Raw genomic sequence first — 27,819 nt, 5'->3', positions numbered from 1 at the left:
GGGCCACCCTGTATACGACTTTTAAATTGTGTAGTTTAAAATTCGTTAAAAGATATTTTTTTGCAAATAACAAGTTTTATATCAGTTGTTAGTTTACTTTCGTTAGTTAAATGACGTCTATAGGGGTTGACTTCCCATAAAAAAAATTATAGATTGTTATTCATCGGTCGCGGGGTATACGGTACTATTATTTATGCAAGATATGTATATTGTACCAAAATACCGTATGATTGAATAAAAACGGCGTCAGCGATGGCTATGAAATGAACATCAATGAATACTTCCCATACAAATTTACATATTAAATTACAGCGATCTTCATTTCATAGCCATCGCTGACACCGGTTTTTTTTTCCCCGATCATACGGTACATTTATTTTAATAAGGGCTTTGCGACTAATTTCCTGACGTCACAAATCTTTACGTCTCCAAGTCTCCAGTATGATCTCCAGCTTTTATGCGAAAGTAATGGCTGAGTGTTTTAGAGCGATTTCAGTGTGATTGTGGTGTGATTTCAAAGGGAATACATGGATAGAGCATTATGCTCCTTCCTTGTCTTCTTATTCAAAGGTGTGATTTCAGTTGTCTATGGCTTTGTCTATGGTCTATCTCAAGGGGTCTATCTATAGTCCTATAGTCTATGGCGATTTCTAATCTAACCTTAAATTTTAGACCGCTTCGTGTTTACATGTTTTTAAAAAACTTTATATTATTTATTATAAAAGAACAAAAAACTTGATTTGAAACTCAGTTAAATATCACTAATTGTTATAAGTACACTTAGACTAATTTTTATTCACATGAGTTTGATTTTACGGTTTGCAAAATACTCGGAATTTTCCTTGTCTTTATGTAAAAAAATTGCTGAAAGAATACCAACTACTATCGAAAGAGTAATGAATAATACTAAGAGTGAAAGAAAATCGCGGTATGACGGTAGGACTAAAAAACGCCAGTGGGAGGAACGTAGGTCAGATAAAGGAGCTGGGCTGGATCCAAGCCTTCCAAAATTAGTTAAAACCAACGAAGCAGAGTTTCAAAAAGCTCTTAATAAAACAAAACGAAGAAAATTTTGCCTGCTTATGGGGTATTCTGGAGTGAATTACTATGGAATGCAAAGAAATCCACATACAAAAACGATTGAAGAAGAACTATTCCAAGCACTGTTTGACTCAGCTTTTATCAACAAAGAATGCTACGAACAAGTTCAAAACATGCAGTTTCAACGCGCTGCACGTACCGACAAAGGTGTTAGTGCAGCAAGACAAGTAGTTTCGCTAAAACTTGATGAAAATTTTGATTTAAATACAATAAACGAAAAACTACCTGAAACGATCAAAGTTTTTGCTTATAAAAGGGTCACTAAAGGTTTTAATGCTAAATCACAGTGTGACGGTCGTACATATATTTATTTAACACCCACTGTAGTTTTTTCAAGTCAAAAAGATCCCCCATGCATACAAAAAGAATTTAAATTATCAAAAGAAATATATGAACAAGTTAACAGACTTTTAGGTTTATACATAGGAACGAAAAATTTTCATAACTTCACCTCAAAGAAACAACCGACTGATCCTAGTGCAAAGAGATTTATACGGAGTTTTATATGTGAAGAACCTTTCGTTAAGGATGATGTTGAATTTTGCGTGTTGAAAGTCAATGGGCAGAGTTTTATGCTGCACCAAATTAGGAAAATGGTTGGATTAGTTATAGCAGTACTAAAGGGAATTGCTTCGGAAGATACTATAACCAAGGCTTTATCGGTGGAAAAAATTAATATACCTAGAGCTCCAGGTGAGGTATATACAAGGTGGCCCATTAGTGTAAGTCCAATATTTTCTTTGTTGACAAACAGTATTTTATCATCAGTAACGACGATATTGGACTTCCTTGCACTAATGAGCCACCTGTATATACAGAAATTACCTCAGCCGCTATTATTCAAAAAATTAATAAAATCTATATAATATGTAGCATTTTTTTAGGGTTAGGATTAGTATTAGACTATGTCCATTATGAAAGGTACAATAATAAGTATGGAAATGATGGTATGCATGAAAAATTAATGTGGGATGAAGTTGAGAAAGATGTACAAGAGTTTAAAGAAAAATATATTTATCCGACCATAATTAATACTGAATTGGAGAAAGAGGAAATGGTAAAATTTATAAAACCTGTCTTTGATTTAAAAATGCACGGTATATTTCAGGCTTTTTTAAGCAAAACTGTTCTTAAATACCCTGTATAAATGTGTGATTTGTTTGTATAAGATAGATATTTAAGTTATTGTTCTATGTTCTATCTATTATAATCTTTCAAATGCCTATAGTAAATGCTAAGCACTGTATATATGTTTTAAAAATAGCTGATGTATTTTAGGTAAAATGGACATTAAAGAAATTGTCCAGGCATTCATATGATTCTGATGAGAAATATGAGAGTGACGATGAGGGTGCAGATGAGGACGATCTAGATGAAATAGAAAAATCCAAACAACAAAATAATATATAGGAGAAAATGTTTGGTTTTAACTTAGTGATAATTTATTATACATAATATATAATATTTGCAGTTTTTTATAATTAAAACTAAAAAGAAAATACAATTTATATATATATACATTTTATGTACACAATTATTTTGAATTAATCGTTCGTCTCATTCATCTCATTAAATCAAGTTTTTAAATCAAAATTTGGTCAAAATGACAAAAAAATCAGTTGTTTTCAGATTTTTAAACTTGGAAACTGTTATCACCAGGATATATTTATAATTGCTTTAAATCTAAACCTTGATGCTATTCAATCAGTTTAACGCGATAAAAAGTAAATATTATATTTTAGTAACTTTGTGTATGACTTTTTTCATCTTTATGTGGGGCAAAAAAAATATTAATTATGCAATGAATATAAGCCTGACTACTTTGATGACGTCAAGAGTGCCTCGTCCAAAGCCTCGTGGCCTGTGCATCTATGTGGAGGTCATCTGTCCAGGGTTCGGAAAACTACATGTTACTTTTAAAAACTACATTACATGTAGTTAATGTAGTTTATGTAGAAGGTGTAGTTTATGTAATCTATGTATGTAACTTTCAAATATCAAAGGTTTGAGGTGAGGTTATAATAAGTTGTAGCTATAAAAACACATAATGTATTTAAGAAATCAGAAGAAATATGGCTTTAAATATAATATTTACATCATATTATCTCTATTACACCTCATCAGGGTTCGAAAAACTACATGTTACTTTTAAAAACTACATAAACTACATTACATGTAGTTAATGTAGTTTATGTCGAGGGTGTAGTTTATGTAATATATGTATGTAACTTTCAAATATCAAAGTTTTGAGGTGAGGTTATAATAAGTTAAAGCTTTAAAAACACATAATGTATTTAAGAAAACAGAAGAAATATAGCTTTAAATATAATATTTGCATCATATTATCTCTATTACACCTCATATAAAGGATAATTATTCATAATATCAATACATAGTTTATTAACGTAGTTTTCATGTAGTTAATGAACGGGAAAAGACGTAGTTTTTGAAGAAAAACTACACCTAATTAATCAGGTAAATTACGTCTTAATTAACTACTTCCGAACCCTGCACCTCATACAAAGGAAAATTATTCATAATATCAATACATAGTTTATTAACGTAGTTTTCATGTAGTTAATGAACGGGAAAAGACGTAGTTTTTGAAGAAAAACTACACGTAGTTAATCATGTAAATTACGTCTTAATTAACTATTTCCGAACCCTGCATGTGTCATGCATGAGTTTTTGGCTTTGGGTGGCTAGGGATGCAAACGGTACATCGATTTTTTTTATATATTTTTTACAACGGCCAACGACTAACGACAATAATTACAATTAACTACAGCTTGTCAATGGGGATTTACCTCATATACAATCTGTAAGCAGTAACTTAATAATACATAATTAACCAACTTCTAAAGTTTTTTACATGTAAATTTTTACTCTTTTAGTATTTTATACGCACTCATCCCTGCGAGTTTGACATTTTTTTGAGTTTTCACATTTTTGACAGTTTATCAGTTTACTCCACAGGTTTACTCTTTTTTATGTTCTCTGTGGTTTCCTTTCTTTTTGGTAAACTTTGATTCAATCAAGTAAGAAAACATTTTGAACTTATTATTAGCTTTAAAATACCGAAAATATTATTTATAAATAGGAAAAATTTCTTATTTCTTTATTATCAAATTATTTTCGTCTAGAATGTGTTAATTTATTGTACAGATTCAATATATTGTTTATAGGTTATGATTAAAAGCATGCATGCTGTTTTGTGAGCTTTATTATTAACATTATTTATTAAATTCATTTTCAGACATGCCTTCCGTTACTTTAAAGGACGTCGATCAACACAAGTTTGTAAAAGCTTTTGCCCAGTTCCTTAAAAAGTAAGCAAAGTACAAATATTGTTCAGTATATATCCGGTATATAATTTTTCAGTATATCTAAATGTAAGAGTTATTTACCCTAGTTTAACCGAACATTTTTGTCAGTTTTTTTTTATTAAAACAGCTTTTTAGATCTCACTAATAGCATTTTTAGTTAAAAATATCGCATTTATCTTAGCTGTATTTTTACATTTCACAATATCATGATCGATTTTGAACTAATATTTCATTTTTTTTTATTACAGAACTGGTAAACTGCGTGTCCCAGAATGGGTTGACTTAGTTAAAACTTCTAGAGCCAAAGAATTGGCTCCCTATGATCCTGACTGGTACTATGTTCGTTGTGCTGCTGTGGTCAGGCATATCTACATCAGGTCCCCCATTGGTGTTGGATCTGTAACCAAAATCTTTGGTTCCCGTAAACGTAACGGAACCAAACCTTCTCATTTTTGCCGGTCGGCAGGCAGTATTGCACGCAAATCATTGCAAAGTTTAGAAGGTAATATTTTTCATTTATTTTATTTATTAATAAATTGAGCGTGAAATGAAATAAAGGTACAATTATTCAAAAACCATAATGTCTGAAGTAGATTTTTTACAATAAGCAGTTTGTGAACGAAAACTATACAGGGTGTCCCTGGTTGGGCGTGCATTTTTGCACATCATTATTTCACAGTGAGATCTATCAATTAAAAATAATTTCAATATCTCGGCACTTCTGGAAATACCGGAAGTTGACAGCTACTTTCTTATTTTAAATGGATACCCGCTTTTATTTTTAACTACTTATATTCTCTGTAAAATTTTTGAGAGAAAAAATATTTAAAATATTTGGAGGAAAAAAACTGCTTGTCAAAAAAATGTGTATAGTCTAAACCAAAGGTCTAAACGTCAAATTTAGTTTACCCCAGCCACTGTGACATAAAGAGAAGACTAGAGGCATCTATTTCAAAAATTAAATTATTTGATTGTCATATAATAGTGGCCGTAGCTGTCATGGAATTGAGAGATTAAAAAATTATCATAAATAATCTTTTTCAAATGGACCTCCGTTTTTTTATTTCACGAGGGAAAAGGTTTTTCAATTTGTTACTTTTTGATTATACATGTTCCTATACCTAAAATAAATTGTTAAGTTATTTAAGATTTAGTTTTAAAAATTGATCTATAATCTGGTAAAAAAAATTCGTGAAAATTGACTGAAATTTTAAGGTGGTACTATATTATTATTTTTTTAATTACAGGTTTAAAACTGATTGAAAAAACTCCCGATGGCGGACGAAAGTTGACACAACAAGGAAGAAGGGATGTAGATCGTTTGGCTGGACAAATTAAGGCTAACGAAAGGAAGGCCCTTAAAGCCAGCGCTGTTCTTACTTTGTAATTAAGAAAATAAAATTTATTAAATTAAACTAGGTAACAATTTTCTATACTAATTGAAACCACTTATGTATGTGTAAGTAAAAATTGTGCACATTTCTTTGTTCCAAAGCAGACCTATAAAATATACAGAGAATTTCGATATTCCGTGGACATAAAACTACATATTTTTTCACTCAAAATAAGTTAATTGCACACAATTTACATCTATACAAAAGTGCTTCGTTCCATTAGAGAGTATCAATGTAAAATAAACCTCACCGTTAATTAAACTAAAATTTATTTCTTTAAGTTTTTTTTTAAAGCTTATCGAATATAATCTTTCTTCAAATTCTTTCTTTCTAATCTTCAAATTCAATATTTTTGCCAACTAGGTTATTAGCGCTTAATAGTTTTGTGCCCCTACATAGCTTGATGTAACAAGAAACATTTTTTTTTTGGAAGGCAGCTTCGGAAAAATATTTTTTTAGAAAAATGTAGGAAATACTTGAAGGACCATTTTACGTAAAAAATTCGATTATTGGTGGAGTTGGAAAATATTTATACTAAAATTTATGCAAGGGTTGGGGTAGTTTTTATCCTTCCTGTATTTTTACTGATTTCAAATCTTTTTACTGATTTCAAAATTTTTACTGATCAGGCAGACAGCGTCGCGTTAGGCGTTGCGCTAGCGTCCCGTGAGTGTCGGGGTTCGAGTTCAATGGAGTGGACGCGACGCTCGACGCTCTCAGCTTGAATGTACTTTTATTCTTAACGGATTCATTTCTCCAAAAAAAAATACCTAGTCACACTAGATAAAAGGTAATATGGGATTAATTGCGTCAATGAAAAAAAAACAGAAATATAGTGATTTAATTTTTTATTGCATCATCACAAAACACTATAGTATCAATTATTGTACAAATCTATACCTATTTTTTAATGTGCTCTAGTCTATATTTTAGCCAAACAAATCGTGAAAAGTGGTTCCGTTGAATCCTACATCACTGGTTGGAGAGTTCTGATACAAGATGTACATCCTATTAAAAAAATATACATTTACGTTAGGGTTGCCTTTAAGTAGTGATAAAGAATACTGCCGCTTGCTGTTTAGTTTCTACGGTCAAGGTCAGTATTCTTCATCGCTACCGATCGCTATTTACTATTTAGTTACAAAGTTCCACCCCAGGATTTTCCCGATTTCCCGGTTTTCTCGGTACTAGCTAATTTTTGTTCAACGATGGTGTAGTTCTCAGCGAGCCAGGCAAGGTTTTTAAAAGTAAAATAAAAATAGAGTTTTAAGGAAAATAATATCAAATTTTATTAAGTAGTCACGAGAAATTTACCATGTTCACAAAATTATATGAACGCAAGGACGCAAGCGAATCTAACCAACCAAACGAACATAGCTTTTTTTGATGGCTTAAAACCAAACCATAATTTTTATATAAAAATTAGTTTTAAAGGTTCCTGAGCCTTTTAGCATACTTTTTGTTCTCTAGACAACTGTATTAGCTTACCTATTAGCTGGTACGCCAATAGCTTGTTCGACAGCCTCAAAAAGTGCTTTTGAGTGCTTCTTATTTTCCGCAACCCCCAACGCGCCTATGCTCATCAGCGTGGCTTGGGCAGCTGGCTCGGTAGTTCCCCCAAAAGACATGTTGACACCTCCGACAACTGTTGCAACACAATACTAGAAATTTTAATTATAATTATTATTTGTTTACAGTTTTTGTCACAAAAATCTTGAATGTATCGTCAAGAAAATCATACCGCTGTGAAAATACCGTATAATCGAAAAAAAACGGCGTCAAAGACGGCTGGGGAATGACAATCGATAATAATTTTGGCGAGGTCAATCTTTTTTTACTAGACGTCATTTGTGTTGTTAGGAGCTTTCTAAAAATATAGTATATATACTCTATACTTATTTTCATAAGTAAGGTAAAAAAGCATTATTTAACTTTTTAATAAAGGCGGTTTACGCTAGGTAATTAAAACAATCAAATAATTTATTCAACGTCAAATTTTGGTTTATTGACTAAAAAAGGTTATGGTCCACGCTATTTAACGTGTTGGATATGCTGGACAAAATACTGTTAAATTCTCAACCAAAGGTAAGCACTATCAAAATCTGTTATAGCTATGTTATGACTGTTGAGGGGAAGAGTTGAACATATTTCGTAATATGGCGAAAAAAACTGCTAGCGTTGTTCATTATTTCAGTTTACTAAACTAAAAAAGCTCTTTAAAATAATAGAAGTTGCACTATACCTAATAGTAATCTACAATGAATAAAATTAATTTAAATATTTTTTTTTGTTGAATTATAAAAATATCAACTTACAACTTACAGAATGTGGATCACCTGTGATTAACATAGGAGGTGGCAACATTGCATTCTTCCCAAGCACTATAAACAATTTTTCCGAAACTGTACAAGCGGCACTCAAAATTTTTTCAATAGTTTCCGGAAAATATCAAGAAAAATATAAAATTTTCAACCAAACAATTTTAAGAATATAGGCGTGTTCTGGAGTCGAACTATACTACCAGTTAAAATATCTGCACTTATTTCTGGGACACTCCCCCGTATTTTTAGAAAGCTCATAACAAGACAAATAAGATTAAAAAAATAATATACAGGGTCTCCTATTTAAAAAAGATAAGTTTGGCTTCCAGCGAAAAACTAGTTACGCCACTGGATCTTTTCGATTAGTTATAAAATAACCAAGATACAAAGAGAGTTGAAAAATGCAACAATTTCAAAATTAGGTAATTTCTCATAAACGAGAAACCCTGTGAAACACACAAAAATGGGACACCCTGTATAATTATAGCAGTAGCAGACATGGTAGCAGATACGTCTACTAAAAATCGTTGACATTCCTATAACGCCCCCTACCCCTGGAGTTACATAAAACCAAAATTCAAATTAACAATTAGATACTACATGATCACGCGATCAAATAGTAATTGCTGGTAAATTGATAATGATGACGGAATATAATTTTAACCTATAAAGTTGCCATACTTACATTTAGTGGTTTTCCCAAAGATTTAGCTAGAATTTTGCATAAAGTGATTGGAAAATCTTTAGGAATGCTTTCCTGAGGTACATTAGTCTCAAGTCGGAAATGCGGCATTTTTTCGTTACTTCAATAAATGCAGATGAAAATAAAAGACTTTTATCACAGATCGCTGTGTCGTGGACTATGGCGTGACGCGTGACCTTGCATAGAGGCAGGCCGGAGATCTAGCGATATCCAACGTTTACGTCCCACTAGTCTACTCGGGCACTTCTGCTGCGTATATAAGCTGTGATCACAGCTGTGGTTTGTGGCTGTGGTTATTAGTGATTATGGAGGCTAAAAGTGTGAAAAAGCTTTTTAAGCCCTCCATAGCTGTGATATAAGGCCCACGTGAGGCTTTAACAGGCTTTCGGCTTTAATATTTGTGCTATTTGTGTATTACTAGTTGCCAACCACTTTAAATAAATTTTCTGCATATGAAAACAAACGTGAATAATGGAAAAATAAGCATTAAATTGAATAAAATAACACAATTTGAAGGAAATATTTATATTTAAGTAACTACAAGCAGTTAGGAATTAAAATAAAACTCTGAAATAACATTCAGCAGATGCTGTAAATATAACAATCTTGAATTTAAAGGCTTTGATCTTCTGATATTGCTTGTAATTTGTGATAATATAAGACATCAATTCAATCATTAAAGATTCTGAGAGTATTGTATCGACTATGATATAGAGGCAAAAACGTCGATCAAACTTTTGTTACATGTAATAAATTCAGTTCTAACTAAAAAGCCTACTGTACTGTTTAATTACTTACTTAATTAGGTACGTAAACAAGTATTATACAATGGATCTTGCTCTCCATAGTTAGTTTATCTTCTATTTTCATTCCACTAGATCTTTCGACAAATGTATAATCTTGGACATATTATGGTAACTTCAATAATTATTTATATTATGGAGATAAAAAATGTGTTTAGTGGTTTATTTCTCACTTCATTTTCTCTATTTCTTGTATTTATATTTACTGTAGGCCATAATAAACATTATTACAGATAAATAACTACTAAAACAAAGTGCAAAACTATTTTACCTTGTATGTACTACGTGGTACTACAAGCATTATGTATTCTGTTATCTCTTCAGGACAATATCATCATATTGATTACAAAATTTAGTATATCCTTTGTTCATTCTACCCTCTTGTAAATACAGAGCTCACATTGCTGTATAATTTCACGCCTCTAAAGAGTTTTAATAATAACAAAATTCAGAATAAAAAAAATATATCAACTTTCTAAGGATAAAATCACAATTAATATAAAATTTCACGTATAGGTGGCTCTGATTAAACACTTATTTCGAATTAGGAATAGTAGATTTCTATAAATTTATCTTAAACTTGAACTATTCACCGCTAGATTACACTAGTTGCGCAAATAGAAAATTGTAAATTAGAAATAATAAAACTTACCGCACGATGGCGCAAGCACACTAAAAATAGAAAACTACAATTGTTTTTAGAGAACTGGTGGCGATATCTCTTAGGAAGTAGTCAAACATTAGCCGTACTTTAAAGAAACCTCTATTTTAAATTGCGAAACAGTGTTGAATTAGCGCCATCTCTGTTTGACATATTGTACTTGTTGTGATCTAACCTTAGAATTTTAGGATTGTGTTTAGGATGTGGTTTAGGATATTTACTATTTACACGCAAGGTGTTTAAAGATTTTTAAAAAAACTTTAAAAAAATGGAGAAAGCCTTAAAAAATAAAACCGATAATAGAGGAGTTGTAGAGAGCGGTTTAACGCACGAATGTGGAGTTTTCGCTGCTATAGGGAACGAAGAATGGGAGAACAGCAATGAAATTGCTCAGATTATTATGATAGGATTACAAGCATTACAACATAGGTAATTTTATACTACTCTAACTAAGATACGCTTATATACATCTTTTAGGGGACAAGAATCTACGGGAATAGTTACCAGTGAAGGAAGTAACGAATTTAATATAGAAAAAGGTATGGGTCTTGTGAAAAACGTTTTTACAAATGAAAGTATGTCTCGCCTTAACGGATACATGGGTATAGGTCATACCAGGTATAAATATCTAAGACAGCTTTATTTTTATTATTGATTATACTCTAAAAATAATATACAAATCGATTATAGGTATTCAACAAGTGCTAAGTCTACTGTGGTTAATGCACAACCCTTTGTTGTACATTCGATGCATGGTTCTCTGGCAGTTGCACATAATGGCGAGCTTGTGAATGCATCTGCCTTAAGAAAGCAGGTAAAATAAGAAACAACGATTTTGGTTATTCTTGTGGTATTGTTGTGATAATATAAGTATCAGGGTTGCCACCTTTTGTATTTAAAAAATCGGGACAGCTCTAGTGCAACCTTTTTTCTTAAATGTAAAATTTTAGGTGCCCATCGGATTTTGAAACAATATTTTATGCCTTTTTGCGTTAACTTAAAAAAACTATTCGAATTTGAAATTTAATTATGTAAAAATAAAAAATGAAAAATTGAAAACAAAATTAGTAAACAATTAATTAAATCTAAAACAACTAGAGCAAAACCTAAACAAAATCAAAAGTTTCCGTTGTATAACCTTAAACAATGAAGGCACATAATTTACTCTAGTTTTAAAAATACTTTATTTTTTATCTATAATTTTTATATTCTTTTTGGAAAATTTCCTTTACACAAGTTTTTATTATCGAATATTCATTCAACAGAGTATCAATATTTACTTCCTTTAATTCTAAAATTTCTAAGATTTTAATTAATTAGTGGAAAAGAAGTGTTTTTAAATTTAAGAAATTAATAAACATGTATTTTTAATAATAAATTTTTCTATTTAAAAAACGTGGCTATTAAACAAATAAAAATCGGGACATTAGGGCTTTGCGTGGGAACACGGTACTTTTGGATCAAAATCGGGACTGTCCCGACAAAATTGAGACGGGTGGCAACCCTGATAAGTAGAGTCTTGTAGTTTTCGTTGTGTCATAGTCCTGCAACAGGGCGCTGGGCATTCTATAAGTTGTATAAAAAAATGTGGAAATTTTGTTTAAATGCTACCTAAAGTATGTACTAAGCTACAATAGGCCCTCGCGGCCGCAGTGGAGAGTCCAACCTGGGACCCGCTCTTAGTCAAATACAAAATACAAAAAAAGTATGTACTAAAGCCTATTTCAGGAAAATATTTTAACTTCTACAGGGATGAGTAGATTTTCTGAAAAATACATCCTAGAACATACTTTAGGTTTGCACTTCACAAAAGGCTCCTAAGGACAAAATGATTCCTAAGTTCTTTATTATAGGAACTACAGATGCCCGACGCACTGTTGTAGGATCCTTTATAACAGTAATACCCTTGATTAGGGTAATACCATATGATTGAAAAAAAAAACATCATCAAGACAGCTGAGGAGTCAATCACTAGACATTATTTACGAAAAATTGACATAAAACTTGCCAAAAATTAACACTAAATAAAGAAAAATTAAAAAAGGATAGAAAAAAGATTTCCAAGAATTTTTTTTTCTCGAAATTTAACTACACCATTTTAAAAATCGTTTTTACTCAATATAAAATTAAATTACAACCATTTTAAGGCCTTATAACTGGCAGTAAAAAACATTAAACAATAAAGAAGAGGGTACGGCACAAGTAAATGACGTCTAGAGCTTGACCTCGCCAAAATTATCATCGTTTGTCGTTCCCAGCCGTCTTTGACGCCGTTTTTTTCGATCATACAGGTATTTTTAAGAGATCTTTTTTAAATTTGTAGGTATTGGATAGAGGTGTTGGTCTGTCGACTTACTCAGACAGTGAGCTAATAACACAAGCTTTGTGCTTGATACCACCAGATGGTGAAGTGAATGGACCTGACTGGCCCGCACGTATAAGACATTTGATGCAATGGGCCCCCTTAAGCTACTCTCTTGTTATTATGTTAAAAGATAGGATATATGCTGTGAGGTAAATATACATATAGGGAAATTGGAACAACTTTCGTTGCACGTCATCAATGACACCATGCGTCGTCTTATGGAGTTTTAAGTTCATTAGTTGATTCATTAAATGTATTAGAAACTTCTAAGAAATTGATGTATAGGGTGTCCCATTTTCGTGTGTTTTATAGGGTTTCTCGTTGATGAGTAGATATATATTTCCCGAAGTACAGGGCGAATTTGAAAATGTTTTCTACCCCCTTCATATCTCGTTTCTCATTTATCGAAATCTTATATCTATCTATCCCGTATATCTACAGGGTGATTCAGGCTTCCAAAAAAACTCTATATTAGGTTTTCGGTTTGTGAATTTCATTTCAATTTTTTTACATAATATGGGGGCAATGTTGGTAACGCACATTTTGGAAATATTTTTGTCAACATACTTTCAAACTATTTTGGTGATTCAAACCTATTTTCAATCCAGACTTGTATATTTTTAAATGTACTATATATTTTTTATCTCTGGATTCGCCACTAAATTTCCGTTCCAAAAATACTATAATGTCATATACTATACCGAGTGCTTTTTGAAATATACCTATCCATTTTTAAACTATGCTTATTAGCAACTTCCTCAAAATGCTAAATACGACGAATGTTAATTTTTTTTTACAGGAAGTACTGTATAATAGTGTCCCCTTCAAAATTCACTCTGCCAAAATTTGCAATCTTGATTTGTCATAATTAAATCTTGTATTTTTCTCCAATGATTTAAATAGAACACCCTGTGTCTTATATCATAATCGAACAGATTTTAATTTACCTTTTTAGTTTTATTAAACATTTCCTATACCTAAAATCGATATTTAATGAGAAAATTATGTTTTTTTGTAAATACAAGACAAAATTTGACTTTCGTTCTTTCAATAGTAGGGGTTTAAGTATCATACCTATCTACTGTGTGGGCTTTCTCTCACTTAATAAAGAATATTAAGTTTATTTACTAATCTATTACTTTTAAAGGTAGCCTCATCGGAAAATAAGATTTAAGTTAAATGCCCCAATTTTAATGAACTGTATTAAGCATAATATGCATTGCGAAATTCATTCTATTGATAAAGTAATTTAGATCTTGGTGTAGTTCCAACTGATAAGAATGATTCACAATTTACTCCTTAAATACAGATTTTAGTATAGGAAGTGTTTAATAAAACAAAAAGATTGAAAAAATATACATCTTAATTAGAAAATATGTTTGAATCACCCTGTATATTGACAAAAATCACAAACCAAAAACCTAATATAGAGCTATGTTAGAAGCATTGGTGACCATGTATAGATATTGAAATGTCTTTTATCTATGCGCATGCGCAAATTGTATGAGACGGTTTTATGTGACTATATACTATTTCTAGGGATCCTTATGGTAACAGACCGTTGTGTTTAGGGAAAATCTTGGCATCAACTACAGAAAGTGAGATTTAGAGATTAAAAAAAAATGAAATTTTTGTTTAATTTAAAAAATAATGTATTTCTTTTAGTGGTCAATGGATATTCGGATAACATTCTGGATAAACCTGCAGACGGATGGGTCATAGCATCCGAATCCTGTGCCTTTTTGAAAATAACCAAATACATAAGAGAGATAGAACCAGGAGAAATAGTGGAGTTAACAAAGAATGGTCCTAAAACCATTGACATTATTTGTACTCCAGAAGGAAAAAAATTGGCCTTCTGTATATTCGAATACGTGTATTTTGCCAGGCCTACCAGTATATTTGAAGGACAAGAGGTAATTATACAGGGTATTTCTCAATAAGTGTATATTTGTTTAAAAAATCGTTTTTGCCTAACATCTTCAAATAAAAGGGAGCACCAAAAAAAATATATTTTTTCTTTGTAATTATCGTTAAAATATCGTTCACGATGATGGAAAAAAAACTGGTAAAGTTTGAGTTCTTAGTATTAAGAGGTGTCTCATTGTGCTTTTCTATTTCCCATTTAAGTAACACGGGAAAACAATTTTTTTGTGCAATTTTATTGTGTTCTAACAAATCAACGTATTGCAAAAATCTATACATATTCTTGTAGGAAATTGAACGGTCTTCAAAAAAAGTCTGATATGATTTTTTATTTAATCGACTCGTTTGAAAGATATTGAACGTTAAAATTAAACTTCAAGTCGTATACGATAACTTTCACAATTTTTTATATATTATCACGAAATAATGGTTCAAAAACACAAAATATCCTATTTTTCGTAAACTTCATCAAGGTACAGTATGTAAAAGCTGCCGTACGTAAGGAACTATATAGCTTTTTAGACAATATTTTTTTTTATTAACTAAATCTGCTACGCCTTCAAGAACTTTCAAATGAGTCAATTAAATGAAAAATCATATCAGACCTTTTTTGAAGATCGTTCAATTTCCTACAAGAATATGTATTGATGTTTACAACATGCTGATTTGTTAGAAAGCAATAAAATTTAAAAAAAATCCCGTGTTATTTAAATGGGAACTGAATATTTTCAAAGAAAAAAAAAGGTACCGACGATTTTTTTTAAATCAAAATTATTTTTAGGTTTATAATGTGAGAGTGCATTGCGGCAGACAACTAGCTCTAGAACACCCTATAGAAGCCGATATTGTCGGATCAGTGCCGGAGTCAGGGAACGCTGCCGCTCACGGGTATTCTTTGGAGGTATGAATGACTATTTAAAATACTGTATGATCGAAAAAAAGGCGCCAAAGACAATTGATGATAATTTTGGCGAGGTCAATCTCTAGAGCAGTTTTTTTTTTCGATTGCATAGGGGAAACACCGGTTGTGGACACGCTTTTCGTTTTTCACCAATAACTTTTTTTAAAGTGAACATATGCACACCAATGGAAATCTCGAAACCTTAGCTAACTTTTTCTTGAAGGAACTATATCCATTCGGACAAAACGAAAAATATTTTGCCGCCACTTATGTGAAGTGCTGTTTTTGACCAAAACATTTTATGCGCCCTTGAAAAATCGCATAAAATGGGAAAATATGAATTAAAATGCATATGAATTGATCAAAAAAGAATTTATCTATTTTAGAAGCCTTCGGTGGCAAAAAAACAGAATTAAATGGCCTTTAGTGGAAAAAAATGAAAAAACCGCCCTTCAATGGCTGATTTAAAAAAAATTATCCATCCGAATCGGAAATTCAAAATATTCAGAGGACAATTGTTAAAATGAATTACGGTAACATAAATAACGATATTTAACAGTTTTATGTTCACACACTTTAGGCGCAAAAAACAAAGTTGCCCACAACCGGCAGGTTTACCCTAGTAGTAAAATGTTTTTAAAATTATTTTTTGTATAAAATGATGATTATATGTGTATATGTTACTGTAAATGTCCGAAATGCGGTAAAACCTAGGATAAGCGCGCTAAACCTAGGATTAACCAAAGGCATGTGGTAAAAGCCCAAAAGCTATTTATTTTGCTTCCATTTCGGACTTTTACCGGACCCAAACAGTAAATCTTAGGATTTACCACACCGCATTGGTAAAAGTACAAATAAACAAGTGGTAGTAAAAACCAAGCAACCCCACCAAATAACCACCTAACCAATGCATTAACACCCCCTAAATAACCAGGCTAACCAATGCATTAACACCCTCCAAATAACCAGGCTAACCAATGCATTAACACTCTCCAAAGCCAGGCTAACCTAATTAGTTAATGTTTTTGGTAAATCCTAGGTTTAGCGCGCTGATCCTAGGTTTTACCGCATTTCGGACATTTAGAGTAACAAATATAAGACTGATATGTTACAAAAATCGATATCGTGAAACGATAATCGTTAAAATTTCAATGCCTAAGCCTGCCTAACCAAACAAAAACAGAGATGTCTTTGTATATCGACATCCTTAATTTGTCGACATTGTTGCTATTAGAAAAATAATTCGTACTTTTCCCAATGCGGTGTGGTAAATCCTAAGATTTACTGTTTGGGTCCGGTAAAAGTCCGAAATGGAAGCAAAATAAATAGCTTTTGGGCTTTTACCACATGCCTTTGGTAAATCCTAGGTTTAGCGCGCTTATCCTAGGTTTTACCGCATTTCGGACATTTACAGTAACATATACACATATAATCATCATTTTATACAAATGGTGTGGTAAATCCTAAGATTTACTGTTTGGGTCCGGTAAAAGTCCGAAATGGAAGCAAAATAAAGAAGTTTTCGAGCTTTTACCACTTGCTTTTCGTAAATCCTAGGTTTAGCGCATTTCGGACATTTACAGTGACATATATAATTTTTAGTCAAATATTCCCCAAGGCGAGTTGCTAGCGAAAAACAGCTATGTCGGAAGAACTTTTATACAACCCACTAATCGATTGAGACAGATGAATGTGGCTCTTAAATTTAGTAAGTATTCTCTTCCAAAAGGTATGTAGAGGGTGTCCCATTTTGTGTTTTATAGGTATAGAGAAATAACGGCTCAAAAACATAAAATATGATATTTATGTTTTTGAACCATTATTTCGTGATGAAATATAAAAAAAGTGTAGAAGTGATCATTTAGGATTTGAAGTTGAACTTTAACCTTTAATAACTTTCACACGAGTTGATTAAATAAAAATTCAGACCAGATTAAAGACTTCATTTTTTCATCCTGAACGATATTTTCACGGTAGTTAAAAAAATATATTCATTTTTTTTTGGTGCTCCCTAGAATACAATATACCGGGTGCGTCTCAAAAGTGGCTCAACCCTATAACTTTTTTATTTCTTCAGATAAAAAAAACGAGATTTGGTATGTTAGTATATGATATAAATTAGGATTGATTGACGTATTCAATTGTTTTTGGTCACTTCCTGTTTCACCGGAAATTACTACAATTTTTGATTTTTAAATGCACCCTCGGTTATTTTTTTACTTTATTCGATAGAAAATGACATTCTGAATAGAATGACATATCATATGTCAACTTTTGACATTCTCGCTTAATAAAAAAATCGTACTTTAAAATACAATCTAGAGTGCCATGGTTATGTTAAAAACACTAATTCTTAATCAAGGAGCCTTGGAAAAATCGATCTGATCGTCTAATGTTTTAGTGTCTTATCCTGGCCAGTTAGAAAATACTCAAATCGTATTTTTAATCATATCTCAATTTTTTCAAATGAAACGAGGGTGGCTCATTAGCATATTTAGAAAAAGCATTTTTTTACGAATAATTTGATACCACACACTTGGTATTTCGAGTCAAATTTTCGTCAATGCGAAAACGTCAAAAGTTGACATATTATATGTCATTCTATTCAGAGTGTTGTTTTCTTACGAATAAAGTAAAAAAAATGCCGAGGGTGCAATTTAAAAATCAAAAATTGTAGTTATTTCCGGTGAAACAGGAAGTGACCAAAAACAATTGAATACGTCAATCAATCCTAAATTATGTCATATACTAACATACCAAATCTCGTTTTTTTTAACTAAAAAAATAAAAAAAGTTATAGGGGTGAGCCACTTTTGAGACGTACCCGGTATAATCGAAAAAAAAAAACATTTTACCCATAACAAAGGATCGTCGTGTCTGGGTTGCTTCTATTGCTCTCTTGTCATAGACAAATGCAGGCCATTTCTTTCTATCTTGAGCCAATTGTTTTGCTCTTGACCATGATACTTCCCTTTTTATTTAAAAATATTTTCTATCACAATACGAGTAGTATAGAGTACATTATAATTTAAAAAAAAATACATGTATCCGATTTAATAAAACATAAGTTTGGGTCGTATTTGAAGAACGACAGCTCACAACGAAAAACTAGTTAAAATGGAACACTCATATACATACGTGTACATGTTCTAAAGTTTATTTGTGTACAGGTCCTATACTGACCAATGTTAGGGGCAAAAGGGTTATTCTAATAGACGATTCGATAGTAAGAGGTAACACTGTAGGACCAATCATAAAGCTCTTGCGCAAAGCTGGTGCCAAAGAAGTTCATATAAGGTATGTTTTAATATTTTTTTAGCCTTTGATAGAGTCAAAAATGAATTTGTTTCAGAATTGCAAGTCCACCATTAAAGTATCCTTGTTACATGGGTATAAATATACCAACGAGAGATGAACTCATAGCTAACGCTAAGGATTTCGAAGATATTGCTCTAAAAGTTGGTAAGTTAATAATAATCATCATAATTTTCAGCTTATTCGACCATTTCCAATTAAACTGTAGCCTCTCTCACATATTTAGATGATCTCTTTGTAATTGGCATTGTTGTCTATTGTTGACTATGCGGAGCCAAGTTATAGGGATAACTTCCTAAGCTAATTTCCTAATTTTAGGGTTCCATCTAATGCCGGGTCTAGACCAAGCAGACAAAACGATGACAAGACAGAAACATTCATGTTTTACGACAAAATTGCGACAAATCCAATACATTTCTGCGACATTTTTGTCTCATTTTTGTTTTGTTTCCAAATTCTTCAAAGTGTCTATGTTTTGTTCGAATATCTTACAAGTTGTCATCGCAGTGTGAATGGCGTGTGCTGCCAACAGTAGGAGGCCAGTGAGATCATACATGGTTAATAAAACTCATTTGCCACAACTTGTACTTTTGTCCTTGCGCTGCGGTGTGAACAATTTGTCTCAAGTTTGTCTTGTCAGAATTCCCCATTTTTTGTCGCAAGTTTGTCTTGTTTTTGTCTCAAAATTGTGTTTACTTTTTGTCGCCTTGGTCTAGACCTGGCATTAGGTTTGGTCTTCTCCTATGTCTCTTAATTCCTCGTGGGTACCATTTGTGGTCAATCTGTTGTCCGTCCTTCTTGCCAGGTGTCCTGCCCATTGCCATTTGAGGGATTTGATTCTGTGGATGACATCTATTACCTAGGTCTTTTGTCGTATCCACTCTATTCTTATACGGTCTTTCTTGGTTATTCCCAGCATATTTCATTCTATTGAGCGTTGTGCGGCCTGCAGTTTCCTTATAATGTCCGTTTTAAGTGTCCAGGTTTCTCATAAATAGGTCATGACTGGTAGTACACACTGACTGAATCTTTTCTTCTTTAGATAAAGTGGCATTCTAGGTTTGAATATGATTGAGTTTCTTCCATAGTATTCCATGCTAATTCTTCTGTTTATTTCTGCTAGTAGAGATCCTGAGCTGTGTATTAGTTGTCCCAAATATATATATTCTACTATTTCCAGTGTTGTGTATATTAAAATGTCTTTTCTGTTTACTAGTTCGTCGTACATTACTTTAGTTCTTGCTAAATTTATTATGAGACCCACTTTATTGCTGTCTGTATTTAGTTCGTTAATTTGTGCTCGTAGTACTTCAGGACTATTGGCAATTAGGACTATGTCATCAGCGAATCTTAGATGGTTAGGATATTCTCCATCTGATTTTAATCCTTTGTTGGTCCAGTCCAGTCAATGGAAGATTTCTTCTAGTGTTGCTGTAAACACCCTTGGGGATATGGCGCATGGCGTCTCCCTGTTGTACTCCTTTGCCAGTTGGAAACTCTGGGGTTGTTTTACATATCATATCATGCTTTGGCTTCTCAATGGCCTGTCAATACCTTGTTTCGCTACGGTTTCTATTATTACCTTAGGATATATAAAGTCGAAAACCTTTTCAAGTGTATAAAGGCTATGCCTAGTGGAAGTTTGTATTCTTTTATTCCACTGATAGTTTCACTTAGTGTATGTATGTGATCAATCGTGCTGAACCCGCTTCTAAAGCCGGCTTGTTCTCGTGGTTGTGCAACGTCTAGCGTGTTTTGTGTTGTATATTATTTTTGTGAATATCTTGTATGTTACTGGCAGTAGACCTATTGGTCTATAGTTTCTTATATCTTCTTTGCTGTCTTTCTTATGAATTAGAATTATGTTGGCGCTATTCCAGTCTTGCGGTATATGTGTTCTCCTTAGACAGTTGGTGTATATATATTGTTTTATTTATTTAGATTTAATTTTATTTGAATGTCTTGAATTAAAGTATTTTTTGTTACTTCTAGGCGCGGACAGTTTGCAATATCTTAGCGTGGAAGGACTGGTAAAAGCAGTGAATAAAGACCTTAAAATAAAAAAGAGAGAAGTTGGCCACTGCACTGCCTGTTTAACCGGTGAATACCCGGGAGGATTACCAGATGAATTACGTTGGTAATTCGAAGCACTGTCATAAAAATATTTAGTTTATTTTAACACTAGAATCTCTCAGGGAGCAAAGAAAATCATATACCTACTGTTGTCTATACAGGGTATCTAATTTAGATGGTGCTATCTCTCTAAAAAAATGCATTTCGAAAAATTAATTGTTCTTTAAATATTTCACGAAATCTATTTCGAAGTTATTCACAAATCACCCTGAATCTCAGAAACTAACGGGAGTTTGGGAACGCGGTAAAAAGATCTTATATATAGAATGCATAAAAAGGCAACTTTTCTCTAATTTAACCCATCTTGCAACGCTTACAGTTAGGAAGATAACTATAGTAGCATCACCAGAATTAGACATCCTGGTTCATAAATTATATATTTGTATCATATACGGGGTGTTCAAAAATGCACAAGGCCATATTTCATTGGGTATACAACATATTATAATAGGGCATTTATGTAGTTAAGATTATTTTAGTTTTTAAAGGGAAAATCTTCAGAATATTTTAGTTATATTCTGTTATTTTAATAGATCTGAAAATTAGCTTTAAGTATAACTTGAAAATTCATATCATTTTACTTAGACAAAAAAAATAAGTTTAAAACCAAAGTTTTGCGATTTACACTAAACTCTACATTTACATCAAGTTTTTTATTACTTCCAATAGGTAAGCCTGTGTAGGTAACGCACTAAACATCTCTGAAAACCCTGTATAAAGATAATTATTATGGATTTTTGTGACTGTCCAAGTATACATTCCATAAAAACGATAGATTTTATTTTGCGCTAAAACCAAAAAAAAACTTTTCTTATGAACATTTCAATGTTTTTTTTTTGTTTAAGTACCATACGATCGAAAAAAAAACGGCATTGGAGGCGGCATGGAAATGAAGATCGCTGTCATTTTATATGTAAAATTATATGGGGGATACAATCGATCATCATTTCCAAGCCAACTGGACGGTGTTTTTTTTCGATCATACAGTATATTGACTCAAATTTTTTGTGTGCATGAAATTTCAAAAATATGTTCCTCGCAGTTGGGTGATAAATAGATAAATGTATTTTTATATAGAAAATCCAATTTATTATAGTTTTATACTATTTTAAATATAATTTAGATAAAAATTTTTTTATGTTTCTTTACTTTTTTCCTAGCCCTTGCTTAATTTTTCCTTCAAATTTGGTTAAAAAGAAGGTAGTCTATAGTCTGTCCAACGACTCGGGGAAGATTTCGACAGACGACATCCAAAATGACAGAAATAACTGTCATAGTCAGGAATCTTCCCTCTGGATAGACTTCATATTTCAGTCCCATCCCCATCAATTTAAAAAATCGAAAAAATATATAAAAAGAGTGGTTTGATTAGCAGTAACAGTAACAGCCATACAATTTCATTATTTTATTGCTTTTAGTTTTTAAATTAAAAATAAAAACCATATTTTTCCGCCATCTTTGTACCGCAATATCTTTTCGCCCAACGTTTATGTAACAAACTATATACCCTTCATTTTTAACAATAAATCGCACTGTGTATTGAAACAGTTTATTATTATATTAACAATTCTTCTTATATATACTTCAATGCAGTAAATGTTTTGTCACTTTTATATATCGGGTGCGTCTCGAAAGTGGCTCACCCCTATAACTTTTTTATTTTTTCAGATAAAAAAATAGTTTTGATCGTTTAATGTTTTTCAAAAGATGCACCATATCTCAATATTTTCAAATGGAACGAGGTTGGCTCATTAGCATATTAGGAAAAATAATTTTTTTACAAATAATTTGGTAACATACACTCGGTATTTCGAGTCAAGTTGTCGTTATGAACCGCCATGTTACAATTTCAAATAAAACATATGCGAAAATGTCAAAAGTTGACATATGAAATGTCATTCTATTCAAAAAGTAATCATAAAGTAAAGTAGAAATATACCGAGGGTGCCATTTAAAAATCAAAAGTTGTAGTCATTTCCGGTAAAACAGGAAGTGACCAAAAACAATAATTGAATACGTCAATCAATTCTATTTTATGTCATATACTAACATAACAAATCTCGTTTTTTTTTATCTGACAAAATAAAAAAATTATAGGCGGAGCCTTTTGGGGGAACTTTTAAAACGCACCCGGTATACCAAATTATCTATACATATAATACCGTATGATCGAAAAAAAAACGGCGTCCAATTGGCTTGGAAATGATCGATGTCATTCCCCATATAAATTTACAGCGATCTTCATTTCATAGCCATTCCTGACGCCGTTTTTTTTTCGATCATATTGTATAATTGCACTGACCTTAACTTAACTATTAAATCATACATCTTGACTGAATGGATCGGCAACTTCATTATTAAGCTTATCAGTTGACTGGGATCTACAAAATAAATACATTTTTATTAAAAAATAAGCTCTTTTATGGTGTTTTTCTCAGAGATATGTCCAGAAAGTCTAAGATATGTTTCTCAAGTTTTATTGACAGTTTATATAGTTTTTATTATTATAAAAACCCTATTTGTTAAGGAGACTTACTGGATTTGTCAAATTAGTGATTCAAACGCACTATCCACATAAGTCTACCCTTGGGTTGTCAGTAGTTTTCTGTGCCTGCTCGATGCTGTGAGCACTTTGATTGGACAATTCCAAATCCTTTGAATAATAAGATTAAAGAAGGAGCATATCAAAAATTAGATCGTTTGCGCCGAAATATCATTTCGGCGCAAACTCCATCTCCTAAACAAAGACGTGCTTATGTTTTGACACTATAGAAACTCAATTTTCTATCCCTCAATGCTGGGACATAAATTCTGAGGAGACACTCATTGCTTATATGGTAGGGCTACAGTATAGGGTTGGTGCATTCTCCGCCAGTGCTGCCACCATCGAATAATATAGTAAATAACCAGCATATAAAAATACACGGGTTTAAATAGCGAGTATATGAAAAATTGATTATATAATTATTCTAAAAGTGTTAGGAAGTATAAATTGTGAAAATTCTAAAAATAAAATAAAAAGTAAATATTTTTATATCTTCAGAAGGTCTAACTTGTATTATAATTTATTATTCAAGCTAATAAAACTTTTTAGATGAATTCAACTACGATAGCTAACATAGTTTTACGCACCGATTTTGCTACTAGCGAAAACATAACTAGGGCTAATTCGGTTATAACAATTTTCTTTAAAAGTACATAATTATAATTTTAGAAGACGTTCATCAAAAAATTAAGCACTAGTTGATTAAAACCAGTATACCATTAATGTTGCAAATTATAATTTATCCTCTCATAGTATATACCCATTTAATTTTTGATTATGTAATGGGCACTTTGTTTACTCACTTGTTTCGTCAAGATGCTTGAATGCATTTTTGCTTTTGATCAAATCAGTGTGAGAAGTTGTGAAGCTATAAAATGTGTTTTGGGAGAGTTAAATATCTGGGAAAGTTGAGTTATTGAATGTTATTGCACAACAACTACGTAATTACGCCCTCATTTACGTGTTAACATTTTTCAAAAAAAAAAATTGTCACAACACATAGCGACGCCCAATTCGAGTTCTTTTTCACTTAATTTTTACTACCCGAAACCGCGTTACATCATACAAACCTCGTACCTGAGTGTTTTATAGTTTCAATAACTGCACTATTAAATAAAACCTAAAATACCTAAATATTATAACAATGCCACAATTTTAATATTATTTCAATGAAATCAACATCGGAACTGCGTGAAATACAGCGCGAAAACTTCTGATTCTTGCCGTATCGAGCGCTGCGGTCGGATTTTTTAAAATCAACTGAAATGCACCAAGCCTATAATTTTTTATATCTGTATAATTTTTTACCTTGTAAAATCTTCCTTAATCAGTGGTTTATTGACCTGTTCATCGTTTTCTTCTTCTTGATCAACGTTTTGATTGTTTTCACCAGTATTTTCTTCCTTATACGCATTTGCAGTGTTTTCCAGGCTTTGAGTACCTGCCATTATAGTCGAGTGTAAATTCGGTTTTCTTAATACATCTCCTGAAAGTTTTTAGTAAATTTTTAATAATTATTGCTTATACAGGGTGTCTAACTCTATGCATTGGCTGGAAGGAAATTAGGAGATACAACAAAAATGTTTGTTTACATCAAAAACACAGCATTAGAAGAGGCGTATCAAATTTCAGAAAGATATCTGCCATACTTCCAAAAAAAAGGGCGTCAAAGGCGGCTGAGGAATGACAATTGATGATGATTTTGGCGAGGTCAAGCCCTAGACGTAATTTACCTGGCCAGGACTATTCTTTATTTTTTAGTTACTTTACTGCCAGCTTAAGTGGCTTGTAATTTATTTTTATACTGAATAAAAAGGATTTTAAAATATGAGAAAAAATAATTGTTTGAAAATAGATTTGTGTGTTTGGAAACGTTCTACCCTTATATTTAATCTTTTTATAATAATTAGTGTTAACTTTTGACAAGTTGTATGTCAATTTTTAGTAAATGACATATAGAGATTGACGTCGCCAAAATTATCATCGATTTTCAATGCCCAGCCGCCTTTGACGTCGTTTTTTTTTTCGATCCTACGGCATAGTAATATCAGAGTTATTATGAAAAAACGTAGATAGGATTAGAAAAAAAAACGTAGATAAAAATTCCACCCTTTATCCCAAAAGTTAAGCTGTTTAGGACATACATTCATATAAAGTTTTTTTTTATAGAATAGATCAAATCACCCTGTATAAAACATAAAATCTGCATTGCATATGTACTTACCTTTCCTCCACAAAGTTATTTCCTGTTGTTTGAAATATCTTCTGTCCTCAGTGTCCATAAGAACCAGATTTAAGAAATACCTTACAGAGAATTTTTTATTAATATCTCTCATCGTAGGCGTTAAATCGTAACCAGCCAAAAATACTCTGATTGGAATGCTTTCGCCTATAGAAAGAACAAAGAAATAACTCTTTAATCTCACCCAATTTAGTTACAGGATTGAAAACAAACATGTTCTTTTTTATTTTTAAACAAAACATCACCTTTGTTTAACTGACAAGTACATAATTTTGTTTGTATATTGCGCAATAAATTATTATTATTATTATATAGAATACCTCTAACTGGTGCACCATCCATAATCTCATATTTAGCAATGGTAACATTATCTGTAAAGGTATTTGGTCCAGACCCTGTTGTTTCCCTCTTTATAATAGCAATTTCCATATGTTTAATTTTTATTCGAACCAATAAGAAGTAGATTTTTCCAACAATTACATCTTTTAAATGATACCTACAAGTGATAGTTCCTCAATTTTTCTTGGACACATACTGTATATTTAACACAAAAAAATAAAAATAAAATGTTTAATCAACTTACTTGGACTTGTTATATTCAAACTCTATATGCAAACAGTCTTCAATACCGACTTCCATTTTGATAGAATTATTCATTTCTGGATAACTACATAAGGTATGCACTGCCACATCTAATTCTTTTACAATATCTGCTAATCTACGTGCTATAGTGACTCGAAGAAAGTATCTTAAACGCACATTTCCACCTAAAAAATAATTCCGAAAAATTCATAGAACATCTTGTATATTTTAAGTAGGTCTTAAAATTAATTTAGCAGAAACTAAAGTAACGTACAACAAACTGGTAAGCAAATGAGTATGAATATTGGTTATTTGCTGTAATCTTTTACATAAGACCAATTTTCTTACCAGTATAGACTTCAAAAGGCTTCTCTACATTACTGAACTCGAAGGGATAACTAGTGTGTGCAATCATTTCCCCTGGTCTAGCCAACTCCTTAACCACTGAACTGAATTCGTAATGATTGCCTCTGTCATAGTACAGCTCAATTTGTCCTATGAATTCAACTTTTATACCCTGGTGTTCCAGCTTACTGCCAGGTTTTTTTAAGCTTACATTAACCTGCAAACAAAAATATATATTTAATATAAATAAGGCGTCCGATAATAGAAACTACACCCTACATATTCAAAATCTAGTAATTTGTACACTGTATGTAACAAAATTTTACTGTTTTTGTCTCATATTAATAGTAAACCATTTAAAAATGTTCTATAGGTAGTACTAACTTTTCCAGATATTGTTTCTCCATCATAATATAACAGAAACCTCTCCTTTTTACCATCTTCTGTCTTTACTTCTGCCGTTTTTCGCGTTTCTTGGCCATCTAAATAGATATCTATTTCTGCAGATTGACCGAAACCAAAGAAACTCTTAAAATATAGAACAATTCACAAATTAAAAGCTTTATTGTGGTCTATTTTGTTAGTAAACTTAAGAAATAAACTGTTAGTCATCAAATAATTAGCTGTTACTTACCATAATTAAAATATTATTTCAAAAACAAATGAATGTGGTCAAAATTCCCGGATTTCGCTAATATAATACTCTTATGGCAGATTCAAATGATCACAAAAAGCAGAATCCTACAAAAAGCAGCAAAAAGCAAAAAGCTCTATTTGAACCTGAGATTTAAACAACGTATATCGTTAGAGCTCATTGATATATGTATATCTGGATACTTAACACATAGTTCAAGGAAGGATATAATCACACCAAGAGAATAAAGGTATAATTTAAAACCTGAATACTTTAGAGTAATTAGAGAAAACAAATTGTAATTAAATTATTTAGGAATAATCACAGGAATTAATTTATTTATTAAGAATGACAGTGACAGGTGACAGAAGTACATGACATTCTACATTTTCCACATTTCTACAGAACATATGATTAGTGACATTTGTAAATCAGGGTTGTGACTTGAATGCGCACTTATCTCAACACTTTATCGAACTTTATTCTCCCTACCTCTATATCTCTGATGCTGATGTGTGTGTG

The 27,819-nt window shown here is 31.8% G+C and overlaps 5 protein-coding genes across 5 annotated transcripts; 3 read left to right on the top strand and 2 right to left on the bottom strand.

The window, feature by feature from the left end:
• Positions 1-613: 613 nt before the first annotated feature.
• Positions 614-2,624, top strand: LOC115889113 (tRNA pseudouridine synthase A). The gene is made up of 3 exons (XM_030909081.1): positions 614-1,794; positions 1,986-2,158; positions 2,380-2,624. Exons 1-3 carry the CDS (start codon positions 801-803, stop codon positions 2,509-2,511), a joined length of 1,299 nt encoding a protein of 432 aa, XP_030764941.1. The 5' UTR covers positions 614-800; the 3' UTR covers positions 2,512-2,624.
• Positions 2,625-4,028: 1,404 nt separating this feature from the next.
• Positions 4,029-5,856, top strand: LOC115889037 (40S ribosomal protein S19). The gene is made up of 4 exons (XM_030908981.1): positions 4,029-4,139; positions 4,358-4,430; positions 4,676-4,929; positions 5,675-5,856. Exons 2-4 carry the CDS (start codon positions 4,360-4,362, stop codon positions 5,812-5,814), a joined length of 465 nt encoding a protein of 154 aa, XP_030764841.1. The 5' UTR covers positions 4,029-4,139; positions 4,358-4,359; the 3' UTR covers positions 5,815-5,856.
• Positions 5,857-6,652: 796 nt separating this feature from the next.
• On the bottom strand, positions 6,653-10,148 carry LOC115888957 (macrophage migration inhibitory factor homolog). Its single transcript, XM_030908879.1, has 5 exons — positions 9,920-10,148; positions 9,644-9,853; positions 8,828-9,157; positions 7,310-7,482; positions 6,653-6,829 (listed from the first exon to the last, which is right to left on the bottom strand). The coding sequence occupies exons 3-5, from the start codon at positions 8,933-8,935 to the stop codon at positions 6,751-6,753; spliced, it is 360 nt and encodes a 119-aa protein (XP_030764739.1). The 5' UTR covers positions 8,936-9,157; positions 9,644-9,853; positions 9,920-10,148; the 3' UTR covers positions 6,653-6,750.
• Positions 10,149-10,466: 318 nt separating this feature from the next.
• On the top strand, positions 10,467-21,841 carry LOC115888793 (amidophosphoribosyltransferase-like). Its single transcript, XM_030908670.1, has 11 exons — positions 10,467-10,738; positions 10,787-10,927; positions 11,000-11,123; positions 12,633-12,823; positions 14,214-14,272; positions 14,340-14,590; positions 15,382-15,501; positions 17,104-17,209; positions 18,672-18,798; positions 18,854-18,963; positions 20,809-21,841. Exons 1-11 carry the CDS (start codon positions 10,578-10,580, stop codon positions 20,955-20,957), a joined length of 1,539 nt encoding a protein of 512 aa, XP_030764530.1. The 5' UTR covers positions 10,467-10,577; the 3' UTR covers positions 20,958-21,841.
• A 641-nt stretch (positions 21,842-22,482) lies between these two features.
• Positions 22,483-27,665, bottom strand: LOC115888876 (vacuolar protein sorting-associated protein 26B-like). Its single transcript, XM_030908775.1, has 8 exons — positions 27,298-27,665; positions 27,048-27,191; positions 26,667-26,880; positions 26,320-26,503; positions 26,057-26,232; positions 25,719-25,883; positions 24,803-24,980; positions 22,483-23,330 (listed from the first exon to the last, which is right to left on the bottom strand). Exons 1-8 carry the CDS (start codon positions 27,298-27,300, stop codon positions 23,270-23,272), a joined length of 1,125 nt encoding a protein of 374 aa, XP_030764635.1. The 5' UTR covers positions 27,301-27,665; the 3' UTR covers positions 22,483-23,269.
• Positions 27,666-27,819: the final 154 nt, after the last annotated feature.

Source organism: Sitophilus oryzae, unplaced genomic scaffold (genome assembly GCF_002938485.1).
Source record: "Sitophilus oryzae breed Bouriz unplaced genomic scaffold, Soryzae_2.0 scaffold_1002_pilon_pilon, whole genome shotgun sequence".
In the NCBI taxonomy this organism is placed as follows: domain Eukaryota; kingdom Metazoa; phylum Arthropoda; class Insecta; order Coleoptera; family Curculionidae; genus Sitophilus; species Sitophilus oryzae.
The sequence above is the reverse complement of the archived record's forward strand: the minus strand, read 5'-3'. Positions and strand labels throughout refer to the sequence as shown.

Bases quoted from the DNA above. Each gene is read 5' to 3' on its own strand.
- LOC115889113 (XM_030909081.1), top strand. From the start codon at position 801: ATGAGTTTGATTTTACGGTTTGCAAAATACTCGGAATTTTCCTTGTCT. The intron at 1,795-1,985 runs GTGAGGTATATA...GCATTTTTTTAG, and splicing joins TAATATACCTAGAGCTCCAG to GGTTAGGATTAGTATTAGAC. The intron at 2,159-2,379 runs GTAAAATTTATA...GATGTATTTTAG, and splicing joins AATTGGAGAAAGAGGAAATG to GTAAAATGGACATTAAAGAA.
- LOC115889037 (XM_030908981.1), top strand. From the start codon at position 4,360: ATGCCTTCCGTTACTTTAAAGGACGTCGATCAACACAAGTTTGTAAAA. The intron at 4,431-4,675 runs GTAAGCAAAGTA...TTTTTATTACAG, and splicing joins TTTGCCCAGTTCCTTAAAAA to AACTGGTAAACTGCGTGTCC. The intron at 4,930-5,674 runs GTAATATTTTTC...TTTTAATTACAG, and splicing joins ATCATTGCAAAGTTTAGAAG to GTTTAAAACTGATTGAAAAA.
- LOC115888957 (XM_030908879.1), bottom strand. From the start codon at position 8,935: ATGCCGCATTTCCGACTTGAGACTAATGTACCTCAGGAAAGCATTCCT. The intron at 7,483-8,827 runs GTAAGTATGGCA...TAAAATTTCTAG, and splicing joins CTTTGGGAAAACCACTAAAT to TATTGTGTTGCAACAGTTGT. The intron at 6,830-7,309 runs GTAAGCTAATAC...TTTTTTTAATAG, and splicing joins ATTGGCGTACCAGCTAATAG to GATGTACATCTTGTATCAGA.
- LOC115888793 (XM_030908670.1), top strand. From the start codon at position 10,578: ATGGAGAAAGCCTTAAAAAATAAAACCGATAATAGAGGAGTTGTAGAG. The intron at 11,124-12,632 runs GTAAAATAAGAA...TTAAATTTGTAG, and splicing joins CATCTGCCTTAAGAAAGCAG to GTATTGGATAGAGGTGTTGG. The intron at 17,210-18,671 runs GTAAGTATTCTC...ATTTGTGTACAG, and splicing joins GAATGTGGCTCTTAAATTTA to GTCCTATACTGACCAATGTT.
- LOC115888876 (XM_030908775.1), bottom strand. The intron at 25,884-26,056 runs GTATTCTATATA...TTCTTTCTATAG, and splicing joins GGATGGTGCACCAGTTAGAG to GCGAAAGCATTCCAATCAGA. The intron at 24,981-25,718 runs GTAAGTACATAT...AAAAACTTTCAG, and splicing joins AATAACTTTGTGGAGGAAAG to GAGATGTATTAAGAAAACCG.